Source organism: Apodemus sylvaticus, chromosome 12 (genome assembly GCF_947179515.1).
Source record: "Apodemus sylvaticus chromosome 12, mApoSyl1.1, whole genome shotgun sequence".
In the NCBI taxonomy this organism is placed as follows: Eukaryota; Metazoa; Chordata; class Mammalia; order Rodentia; family Muridae; genus Apodemus; species Apodemus sylvaticus.
This window is the reverse complement of record NC_067483.1, coordinates 34490743-34502756: the sequence shown is the minus strand read 5'-3', so window position 1 is coordinate 34502756 and position 12014 is coordinate 34490743. Positions and strand designations below refer to the sequence as shown.

Here is a 12014-nt window from a genome sequence, read left to right as displayed (position 1 = left end):
ATAGTTTTCAGCCATCGCCCTTGGAGCACATTAGAAGGAAGACTCAGAATGTGCTCTGCGGGCTGTTGGGCTCCCAGGTCAGTTAGGGTTTGCTGCCATTCCCCCAGGTAAGCTGGTCTAGAATTGTCGCCCTTCACAGTATTAACGTCATCACCGGGTTGTAAACTGAGCAGAACGGAAGCAAACCAGGAGCATCCGGTCACAGACGTGGACACTGCCCAGCCTGTGAAGTAGGGGTGAGTGTTCTTTAGAGTTGGGTCTTTATACTGAGTTTGAGGGGCCATCTTGGTCTGCGCAACAAAAAGCTATAGATGTCTGGGTCACACAGAATTTGAATGGGGAGTAGTAGGAACAGGATTGACCTGTGGAGAGGCCTCGGCCTCTAATGGGGGTCAGATAAAAATAAACAAACAGACCTCAGAAGGGAAGGCTGCTAGACAGAATTCCAGTGTGAGCTGTAGCCAGGAGCTGTGAGCCTACTGTCCGCCACTTCACACAGCTTGTCTTACCATGACAGGCTGGGAGGAGGCCACTCTCTCAGTGGGGTTGGGCTGTCAGTCCTCTGAGCTCCTCAGAGCCCCACAGCTGCAGTCCAGTTTCTGTCCCCGTGGAACCGCTGACTCGATCAAATGCCATCTGTGAGACAGCCTTGTAGGATTTTCAGTGACTCGCCTGGCCAGGCCCAAAGCGGCCAGCGCCCAGGCTGTCTGGAACTCCACCCAGTTTCCTCTCTGTGACTCTCAGACACAGGCTAAGTTGCAGCTGAGTCTGTAAGCCGCTTGTCTGGCAAGCGTGGAGCTGTGAGTTTGATCCTCGGCATTGCATAAAACAGGTTGGGAAACACCTACACCCTCATCAATAGAAGTGGAGGCAGAGAGATCAGACGTTCAAGGTCTTCTTTATCCACATACGGAATTCAAGGCCAGCCTAGACTACACGCTGCCCTGCCCTTGATTTGCAGAAATGCGTTAATGTTGGCAGAAATAATTTGAAGTTCTGGTTGAGGGAAGTTTGTGACAAAGCTGTTAGACTGGAGGATCACATGAGTTCAGGAATCTAGAGTCACCACAGCAAGCTCCCATCTCCAAATAGCACCGTGTCGTGCAATGGCATGCCTGGACTGACCAGGTTCACGGGCTGGTTGGGAAGCTGCTGGTTTCTGTCATGTGGGCGTGTTTCTGGAGAGGCAGTTGCAGTAGTGGACAAAGGGGTCCTAATGTGCCCCTGAAATAAGGGTATTCGTTGTGGGAGGCTGAGGCTCAGGTGGGCATGGTTCTCACGGGTAGCACCTGGCCTTGCTGCTGTCGTGGTGAGCAGCAGGCTCTAGGACCGCAGTCTCTTAGAGGAAAGTGTGAGCGTCCTTTGAACCAGCACCCTGAAGTGGGCATTGTGGTCAGCAGTGAGGAGGGAAATGTGCATTTGAGGAAGATGGCATTTGGTCAAGTCAGCAGGCCATAGGGCAAAAAATGGATGTGCAACTGTGGGGCGCGCTGAGGAGAGCTCACAGGACTGACAGCCCAGCCCCACTGGAAGTACACGCTGAAGGTGGACCCTTGGATTCCGGTGCCTCCTGAGTGTATTCAGTCTAAAGCAGGCGTGTCCAGCCTCTGAGCGCGGTGAAGCATTGTCATCTACAAAATCCTCACTTGAGAACTGCACAATTGGGTTATCACAGAAAAAAACTTGAAAAGGTTTTGTGATGTTTTAAGCTTGTGAGTTCTATAGTAGGCTGCATTCTTAGCTGTCAGTATAATTTCCCCGGGCCCCGCAATGCCACGTGGGGTTGGGGGTGGGGATCTACCCAATGCCTCGGGCATGCTAAGTGCGTGCTCAAACACTAAGATAAACCTAATGCCTCGTGTCTGACCGACAATGTAGGAATAAATTAGTGTGAACAAGTGACAGTTCATAGGTGAGCATCTCACAGTTGGGGGGAGTAGCTGAGCAGCCTGAGGTTTAAAACTCGTTAGTGTTCGAGCCAGGGCCGGAGCCATGTTCACGTTAAACTCGTATGGCATAAATGCGCTTCTTACCAAATGGGAATCTTCTCACTGCCTGCTGAGTGGGACAGACAGACTACCAGAAACTGTCTGAGGAAAAGCTGTTCACCGCTTTCATGTGAAATGTGGACCCTGTCCTGGCTGAAATATTGAGCTATTGAGCAATGGTCTAAGTCAACTGATACAGGTAAACACCTCATGATGTTCTGAGGATGCTAAATTGTCTTAAGAGCCAAGAATGTGACAGGGGAACAGATGAAGCCCCTTCCCTGAAGGAGTGTGCCAGAAATGTGCAACACACAGTAAGCAGTCGGGGGTGCCGTTGTGTTAGGTGCTGTGGAGAGGGCCACCTCTGCACAGGGCCGCTCGCCTTGAATGTCTCTCACTGGTTTTACTCTGAGTCTCACCTCTGCCTTTTGTCATTATTGTTTGTTTCCAGGGTTTTTGTTTTTTGGGATTTTTTTTTTTTTTTTGAGACTGGGTCTTGCTTTATATAGTACAGACTGGCCTCAACTCAGCAATCCTCCTGCTGCGGCCTCCAGCTCATTGAGGATTACAAGCGGGAGCCATATTGGCTTCACCTGTTTTTCCATGTGCTTACGAGCTCCATTGCTGGGTGGAGCTCCCACACTGGTCTGCAGGGAATTTCCAGATTGGCGGTTTGATTCAGTTGGCTCAAAGGAATTGGTCGGAGGAATTTTCTCCTTCAGTGTTGCTAAGCAACTTTGTGTCACCTGTGGATCGATGGCCTCTGGCGGCATGGCAGTGTGCAGGCCTGCTTTTCCTTCAGCACCATGCTTTGTGTATGTGCGTGCAGTGCCCTTGTAGAGCAGAAGAGGGCATCAGTTACAAATGGTTGTAAGCCACCATGTGTGTGCCAGGAATCAAAACTGGGTCCTCCAAGAGCCATCAGTGCTCCTAACTGTTGAGCCTCTCTCCAGCCCAGGGCCATGCTTTTCATACCATATTGATTTTAGATACTGATTTTAGATATTGATTTTAGATATTGATTTTGTTGCTTTGTAGATACTACCTTCGCTACAGTCAAAGGACGACAGGGTGTGTGCTCTGTAGATTTTGTGTAGTGAGTCTGAACGACCCTGATCCCATACAGAAAGGTCTATAACAGAGACTCAGACTAGGGCACATTCCAGAGGGCTTCCTCCACACAGCAGCCCTACTCCAGCGCTCCCTGATCAGGACTGCGGGGTGGCTAAGGAATTGTGTCTCCTTGTTTTTTTCCTTTTTCCTTTGTGGGTGCTTGCACTTGTTAGTGTGGGTGGGTCGCACACGTCTGTAGAGAGCAGAGGTCTGTGTTGGGGTTCTGCCTCAATCACAATTCACTGCCTCCCCCAATACAGGGGCTCACTATGTAGCCCAGGCTGGCCTGGAACTCTGTAGACCAGGCTAGCCTTGAATTCAGATATCTGCTTGCCTCTGCCTCCTAAGTGCTGGGAATAAAGAAATTTGTGGTGGTATCTTTCTGAATTTAAGGTCAGCCTGGTCTGCTTAGGGAGTTGGAGGACAGACAGGACTACACAGAGAGACTGTTCCAAAAACAACAAAAGCCACATGTTGCCAACTCACCTTCATTTTCCAGACACGCTTTCTTTCTCACAGAACCTGCTGGCTGGCCAGTGAGCTCCAGGTCTGCCTGTCTCGGCCTCACTGGCTTTCTTTGGGTCATGGAAGTTGAGCTTTGGTCCTTTATCAATATAAGCAGAGCCGTCTCCCTAGCCCCGGTGATCTGCAGGGCTCATACGTGCCCAGATGATACTGACTCTATCTAGGACCTGAGCTTTAGACTCAGTCTCTAGGATGTGTTCATGCTTGTTTGACATCTTAGGAATACAAAGTCCTTTCCAGGGTTGTATGGATTACACTCCAGTCAGCCATGGAAAAGTGCCACACTGGAATGTCACCTGACTTCTGCTCCACTATGTGTAAGATGCAGGCTTCTCCTGCCCAGCTCCTGTGTGTGAGGTGGCATCTCCATGAGCCTGACCGTGTGTGTGTGTGTGTGTGTGTGTGTGTGTGTGTGTGTGTGTGTGAGAGAGAGAGAGAGAGAGAGAGAGAGAGAGAGAGAGAGAGAGAGAGAAAGGTGGCATCTCCGTGAGCCTGACCCTGTGTGTGTGTGTGTGTGTGTGTGTGTGTGTGTGTGTGTGTGTGTGAAAGAGAGAGAGAGAGAGAGAGAGAGAGAGAGAGAGAGAGAGAGAGAGAGAGGTGGCATCTCCGTGAGCCTGACCCTGTGTGTGTGTGTGTGTGTGTGTGTGAGAGAGAGAGAGAGAGAGAGAGAGAGAGAGAGAGAGAGGTGGCATCTCCGTGAGCCTGACCCTGTGTGTGTGTGTGTGTGAGAGAGAGAGAGAGAGAGAGAGAGAGAGAGAGAGAGAGAGAGAGATGGCATCTCCGTGAGCCTGACCCTGTGTGTGTGTGTGAGAGAGAGAGAGGTGGCATCTCCATCTCCGAGAGCCTGACCCTGTGTGTGTGTGTGTGTGTGTGTGTGTGTGTGTGTGTGTGTGTGTGTGAGGGGGCATCTCCCCATACCTTCCTTGCTCCTGAATTGCTTTTTCTTGGTCATATGAAGAGAGGTTTTAAAATATCTGCTGTAGACATTAATCCTCTTTTTGGAAGAACAGCTGGTGCTTATAACTCGTTCTCTCTCCAGCCTGAACTATTTGTAGTTCTTTATATATCATGGATATTAATTGCCTGTCTGATGCATAACTTGGCAAGAATGGTTTTTCTCATCCTGCAGGCTCTTTTCCTCGGGAGTAGCTGAGCGGTAAAGTGCTTGCTCAGTGTGTACAGGCCCTGGGTTCATCTCTAGCACCACAAAAGGAAAACAGCAAAATGAAACAAAACCCAAGCCCTCTTCACTCTGGTGAGCTTTGTAGTGCAGGATATGCAATCCCATATCAGTTCTTAGGATAATTTTTTGTTGTTGTTGTTCATTTTGTTTTGATTTTTTGTTTTTCTGTGTGGCGCTGGAACTCACTGTGTAGACCATGGCTAGGCTGACCTCAAACTGTCTGCCTCTGCCTCCAGAGTGCTGGGATTAAATGTGTGTACCATCGCGGCCAGCTAGAATAAGGTTTTGTGAGGTTCACGTCCTAAGGAATCCTTGCATATGTTTCCTGAGAGTGCTTTAAAGCCTACGCCCCCATCGGGCGACTTCAGGATCGCACAGAAATAGAAAAGGAAAGCGAGGAGAATGTTGGAACGCAGTTGTCTCTCGTCATTCCGGTGGCTTATGCTGCTGTCGATGCCTTTGGGACAAGCGTGTGCTGTCCCCCAGAGCAGCTTCTGTGCAGCCTGTGGCCTAAGCAGGCTCTCCCTTCCCCCCTCATACCACGGGGTGGTTAATGTTCTAGTTAGATGGTACTCCGGTGTGCATTGGTCTGCAGTGAGTGGCCTCTGCATTGAGATCTGGGCATCCCATGGTCCGCCTTAGCACGGATCCTGTTGGAGAGATGCAGTTGTAGACAGGTAGCATCCCACACTGGGGTATCGGCCAGGTTCACTGGGTAGCCGTCTGCCTCTGAGCACAATTTTGTTAGCCGAATGACAAATGGTCCTTTGTCATAGATCTAACAGAACCTACAGAGCTGAGCCTACTCTGGGTCTGTCCAGGCCCTTCTCCTGTATGAATCACTACAAGACTCGGATGTAACTTGATAGCATGGGACAAAAGACTGCTGCTTACAGTCCTCCCCTGAGTAACAGGAGTAAAGAAAGGTGTGAGGCGCATGGACGGGTGGGTCCCGGCCCACCTCTCAGCCTTCAGATCAGCTAGCTACAGCCAGAGAGAGGCCCACCGTCTCCCCCCACCCTATCCCCTCACTGTCCCACAAAAGTGGAGAGTGGGACATTTACACTCTAAAAATATTTCCATGTCTCATGTAGACAAGATATTGCAGGAGCCTGCCAGTGGGCTGCTGAAAATACAGCTCCTTCCTTACGTAACTCTGGCAAAGCTAAGCCTGTTTTAAGTCAAAATTCCAGTTCAGAAGGCTAACCAGTAGCCCTTGCAAGTCATTGCCCAACTGCCCAGGGGCTAGCAAACTTGGGAGTTTTGTTCAACATCCAGAGTCCATGTGGTGGCTGAAAGAAGTTACCTATTTCTTCCCATAAGCAAAAGTTGTCTGTTCTTCTAAAGGACAGGTCACAGTATAGTGGCCTGTGCCCTGTCCCACAGTGGCACACAGGTGACTATGGGGCCTCAGGATGTTAGGGGAAGAGAATGGGTCAGTAACTTATTCATGACTGGATAGAGAAGTGGCTTGATTTATATATAACTCAGAGCCTGGGATGTCTTGGGGGGGGGGGTGGTTGTTACAGAAAGGCCAAAGGAATAAAACCCCATCTTAATGGGGTGGGGGTGGGGTGGGGCATTGTTCCACAGACCAGCAGCCAAAGGAATGAAAAGAGGAAAACGACACAGCCTGTGAGTGACACTAATTCATCCTCGCCCTCCCCTTTCCTGTCTCTGGCATCTGTGTGCACTTGTGCCACACACCCTGTTCGCCATGGACTGAGACCTCTAGGACCATGACTGAGCCTCACAATGGGTATAAGATGACAGCCTGTTTGAAGTGATGGAGTATCGGGCAGCCACACCTCACAGTCACTGGGCGCTTGGATGGCTCCCACGGCTCTCATTCCTCCTGCTGGACTGAGCTATTGGGTCATTTTGTCTTTTCTGGGGCTGGGGACATATCTGCACCTCAGGAGTGGTCGACAAGGTCCACAGCTGTGCGACAGCTCTTCCCTACAGTTTGTGTAGCCTGTCTTTGTTGACAAGCAACTGACACTTCTGACACATGACTTGTTTAAAGATCTTTATTGTGTGAGTGCCTGCATATATGTTGCGTGATGCCTGCACAGGTCAGGAGAGTGCTGGATCTGGGAACTGCATATGGGATGGTTGTCAGCCGTGTGGTGCTGAGATCTCACACTGGTCCTCTACAAGAGCAAATAGTGCTGCTGAGATTTATATTTAAACTTTCTTATAGATGTGTACATGTGTGTGCCAGAGGTCACCCTCAGGTACTGTTTTTCTAGAAGTCCCTTCTCACAGTTTACCCCGCCCCAATGCCCCAATCATCACTAGTAACGAGTGGGTGGGCTCACGGGACACACACAGCCCCTCTAAGCACACCTCAGCATTATCTGTGTTTCACGTGTCATGGCCTCACCCTGGGCCGACTACCCTATGCTACGGTGGCTTTAGTTCAGTCTCCCCACCCTGAGGAAGGGGGGCACTGCACACTAGCTTTTCTACACAGCTGTCTGTATGCCATCAGTACAGCACTGATACTGCGGGGACTTAGAATGTCTGAAGTGAAGAGCAGTAAGACCAAAGGAAAAAATAACCACACTTGAAAAAGCATGAAGAGCATTGTGCAGACACTTCCTGTGACATTTGAAAGAGCTGAAGCAGCAGAAACCGAGTGAAGTAACAGAAGGGCTCTCGGGGAGAAAATCACAGGTTGCCACATAGACACCAGTCCGTTTTATTAGACAAACAATGACATTTTAGACCCACGCCCACCCACACTGTAGGGTTCTGTCACCAATACCCAGAAAAGCAGACACTGTGCTGTCTTCTAGTTGTTCTGGCCCCTCAGGCCTCAGCCAGTTATCTATGGGTTTCTAAGAAGCAAAGTCCAGGAAGAGCACTGTGAAGCCTAGCAGTTAGCCGCTGGCCCTCCTAGTCACAGACAGAACACTCGTCTGTGCACACCAGACAGATTAAATATATATATATATATATACTTTTTTTTTACAAAAATAACACAGGGTTTGTACAATTCTATTAATTTTTAAAAATCACACCAGTGGAATTTACACTTCAGCATAGCCATTTTTTTTTTACTTTGAATTCAAGTGGGAATTTTAGGTCCCAAAATAATTTATAATCACCAAAGAGAGGTCCCACAGCAGCATCCTGAATGATTCTGAGCTGCAGAGGACAGAGCCATCACCCCTGCACCGCTTGCTTCGGTCCCAACTGCTCACGGCTACGAGAGCCAAGCGCCATCTAGTCTGCCTACCCACAGCTCACGAACTGCACGGTGATCTATGTTCCCAGGATGGGTGTTTAACATGTGCTCCATGACGTCATTAAATACCATCCCTAGCCAGCGACTCTGAAGTAAAGTGCAAAGGCGGAGGTGCAACCAGGAGGACTGAGAGATCCTAGAAGACAGACAGACAGACAGACACAGAGAGAGCGCTCATCTGCAGCCACATTTCATGTACAGATTGATCAGAAGAAATAAATTTGGCTAGTGACATGGAAAAACAAAACTGAAATTCTAGGCTTTCTCCTAGAATATTCAAATGCTCATCAAATAACATAATAAAGGTGACCATTCATCTGGTGACTACACAAACAATGTCACATGGCAGTTTAAAAGCACAAATTCTGGGACTAGAGGCTCTACCACCAAATATCCAGAGCTGAGTTAACACTGCTCTGTTTTGCATATGTAATACTAATAAGGATAGCCACTAAGTGTCTACACAGATGACTGTCACAGGAGAATGAACAAACTCTGTCCCGAAGGTGAGAGGCCTTCTCCCAACACAGGCATCTCCCCCGGGTGGAAGTCTTTGACCTCTCAAATCTATCCATCTGGCTCAAGCTTTGTACTAGAGACACCTCTGGATGCTGGTGTGACTCCTGCTGCTGGTTCGACAAGGCCGTCTCAGGTGCCCATGGCAGGAGCTGCTTCTCATCCTCCCCCTAAAAGAAGGAGGTGTCCGAGGAAAAGGCACCCGCAAGTCTGAAGTCCTCCTTGGTGAGCACGCTGTACATGCGCTGCGGCAGGGCCTTGGAGTAGGGGGCAGGCCGTGGCACGGTGACCCTCAGGATCAGCTCCCGGCCTGCAGGCGGTGGGAAGTCTGACACCAAGGTCTGTCTTCTCTCCTCTGGGCAGCCTGACCTCTTCAGCTCCTCCTCAGGCAGAGCCACTGCAGCAGCCTTCAACAGAACCAGACACCAAATTCAAGAGCCAGTTGAAAGCTACGTTACCCAAGGGCAGATGGATAAACACAAGAAACACACAATGACCTGCATCGCTTGGAAATGCATTATGTCCACTGTGTGTTATGATTGCTCAAAAGAACAAAATGGAAAAGCAGAAAGCTGGAAAGAGCTTGGGCACTAGTGAGGCAGGCAGAGGTGGGTGGCTGGCACTCTGCTCTGAAAAGCGAGGGCACCAGGCTCCTCGGCAAAGGCGGAGCTGCACTGGTGCCTGCATATCTGCAGGCAGTGACTCATGTCCGGGTGAGACATTACAGGACAGACTTAGTCTCAAGTCTGGAAAGGCTACTTTTTTTAACCTCCCCTCTCTCAGCTAGTTCTTTTTCAGATTCTCTTGCAAATTAGAACCAGGAGACTGGTTTGCTTGCTGGGCAGCTAATGTGACAGCAAGCTAACAGATGCCATGGCCATGGCCACGGCCACAGAGGGAAGGGCTCAAGCTCGAAGGAATGGCTGTTATATTCTGACTGCACCAGTGCAGCAGGCGGGTGGAGCCTTCAGACCGCAATGCTGTCCTCAGTCATGATCCCACTGCTGGGGAAGGCCTTCGGGCAATGGGAACATGAAGTCACATTAAGCCGTACAGCCAGAGGGGATGCCAGATCCAGCCGGTTAGAGATGGTTAGTTAAGATGACCTTATGATGTTAGAGGGATGGGGAAGGACAAAGAATTATGAGGGACATAAGGCCATGTTGTTACCTCATCAGAAGATTCAGTCAGCTTGAGAAAGGTGAGAAAAGAAACAGTGATGAAAGGGACCAAGGGAGCTAAGGAGATGGGCAGACTGGAGGGCACGTCAGGAACGGCATGCACTGTGTGGGCATGCCTCCATCCAAGGGTACTGAAGGTGCACAAAACCACACCACACCATCACACACACCAGACACGGCCAGCGCTCAGGCCCATGCATCTGACGGCCCAACGGGTGAAGTGCAGGGTCATTTAATGAGGAAATGGCTGAAAACCCTCATTCTTTCAAACAAGATGCTGTTTCAAAAAGTGGCTTGACAGACAAACCATAAAGTTTAGGACAGACGTGTAGAAATAACTCAGCATAGCAAGACGGGAACAAAGCAGTCATTTTTGCTGAATTCTATTTAAATACATACATGCCCAAACCTCTATGGTCTCAGTCAACTTTATTAGAGTTCAGAGGTTTGTGGGGCTGGGGTGCTCATGTGTGCACATGCCACAGCACACATGTGGAGGTCAGAGGACACCTTTCAGGAGTGGGCTCTCTCTCTCTCTCTCCATTTACCATGTTGGTTGGTTGAATAAACTGCCAGCTGACTTGGCAGCAAGTATTTACTCCTGAACTGTGTTACTGGGCCTACAGTTTATAATTTTGAAGAAAAGCTCTAATATGAAGCTAATGTGTGCTATAAAAATTCAGCTACTCCTTAAATATAATTAAATCTTCATTTGTTGGTAAAACTGGTACAAAGAATCTTCTCATCATGAAAAGTTACATAAACTCAACAGTTCACTGGAGCCAGACAGCTAGAGCTGAGTTAAAACCCAACCATGTACTCTCACTCCATGGGCCCCTGAAAGCTGACTCTAAGGCACACTGAGAAGTTGTACTGTGTGAGGTCCTTGAGGAGGCCCCCTGAAAGGTCGCAGGCTCCTCTTAGATGTGACAGACAACCTAAGTAGAAACAGTAAGGATCACAGTAGCCCAGGTGATGAAACAGATTTGGTGTGTAAGACATAAGGACTGAAGAATGAGTTATGACTAACCTTTGCCTTTCTAGCTGCGGTGCAGTTAGGAAGGACTGAGGAGGTTGCTCCAGTTTAGGGGAATAACTGATTACCCCAAACAAGCAATACTCAACACTAAAAACCTAGGCATTTAACTCATGACTTTCTTAAAAATCAGGGAAGAGTTGAGTCTTCCATGTTAAGGAGATGCGGCAGCAGGGGTGACAAGGACACTGCTTGTCAGCCTCTGTGTTATGATGGTGGAGAGGCACAGCACGTGAGAACAGAGCAGAGGGAACAACGGAGCAGTGCTGCCTCCTCCAGTCATTCATTGATAAGCCAATAAGGTAATCTTGTGTTTAGCTTTCAACATTGAGAACAATGTGTATAACTGTATTCGAGTTTCTCCATGGGGAGTATGCAACTGTCAGTCCATGTTCTGGTTAGTTCTATGTCAACTGACACAGTTATAGTCACCTGAGAGGAGGAAGCCTCAATTGAGAAAATGCTTACAGAAGATCCAGCTCTAAGTAGCCCACAGTGCATTTTCTCATCTACTGACTGATGGGGTGGGGCAGGGCTGCGGAGCAAGCCAGTGCGCAGCGCCTTCCCAAGGCCTATGCATCAGCTCTTGCCCACCAACCCCAGTAGTTTCTGTGTGACAAAAAAGTTCCACAGGCTGAGGCATTTGACTCCGAAGGTGAGAAAGGAGGATCATTCTGAGCCCCCGTAGTTCTCAAAAGCAGTTTACTCTAAATTTCCTTTTTTCCTCTCTTCACAAGGGCAACCTAATGGCCCGCCAGTAATACATTCTTTGAAGTAGACTCACTGACCACAAACTCCTTTTTAAGAATTGCAATGCTTTGCCTCATAGTCATTTACATAATTACAACCTTCCAACAACAAGCAGGTTTATATGGCTGTGTGTATGTAGATGAGGCTGGCTCTGACACAGGTACAGAAAGCACTGATTAAGTCTAGAAGCTTTTACAAGGTAAAAGCTAAATGTTATATAAGAATTTCTCACAAAAACTTAAGACCCAGGGGGTATAAGAAACTTCAAACTCTTTGAAGGTTTACTGTAAACTACAAGTGACTCTATATTCTAATCAAGAAGATTGATGGCATCTGTAAATTGATCCTCTGAATCTGTTACATGAGAAACATTGTACCTGATTGATTTTGCATTTCCTTGTGCCAAATGGTTATGATAATTGTGCCTGCCTCACTGGCTACATCTTTTGAAATGGTAATGCCAACTCTT

The 12014-nt window shown here is 48.6% G+C and overlaps 1 protein-coding gene across 2 annotated transcripts in view; it reads right to left on the bottom strand.

Moving 5' to 3' along the window:
* Nucleotides 1–7497: 7497 nt before the first annotated feature.
* The window catches only part of Rab3gap1 (RAB3 GTPase activating protein catalytic subunit 1), a 61195-nt gene continuing 56678 nt past the window's right edge, over nucleotides 7498–12014 (bottom strand). For both annotated transcript variants that reach the window (XM_052199863.1, XM_052199864.1), the window contains one exon: nucleotides 7498–8985. In XM_052199863.1, coding sequence (XP_052055823.1) covers nucleotides 8749–8985 — 237 coding nt within the window. In that variant the 3' untranslated portion in view covers nucleotides 7498–8748. The remainder of the gene's footprint in view (nucleotides 8986–12014) is intronic.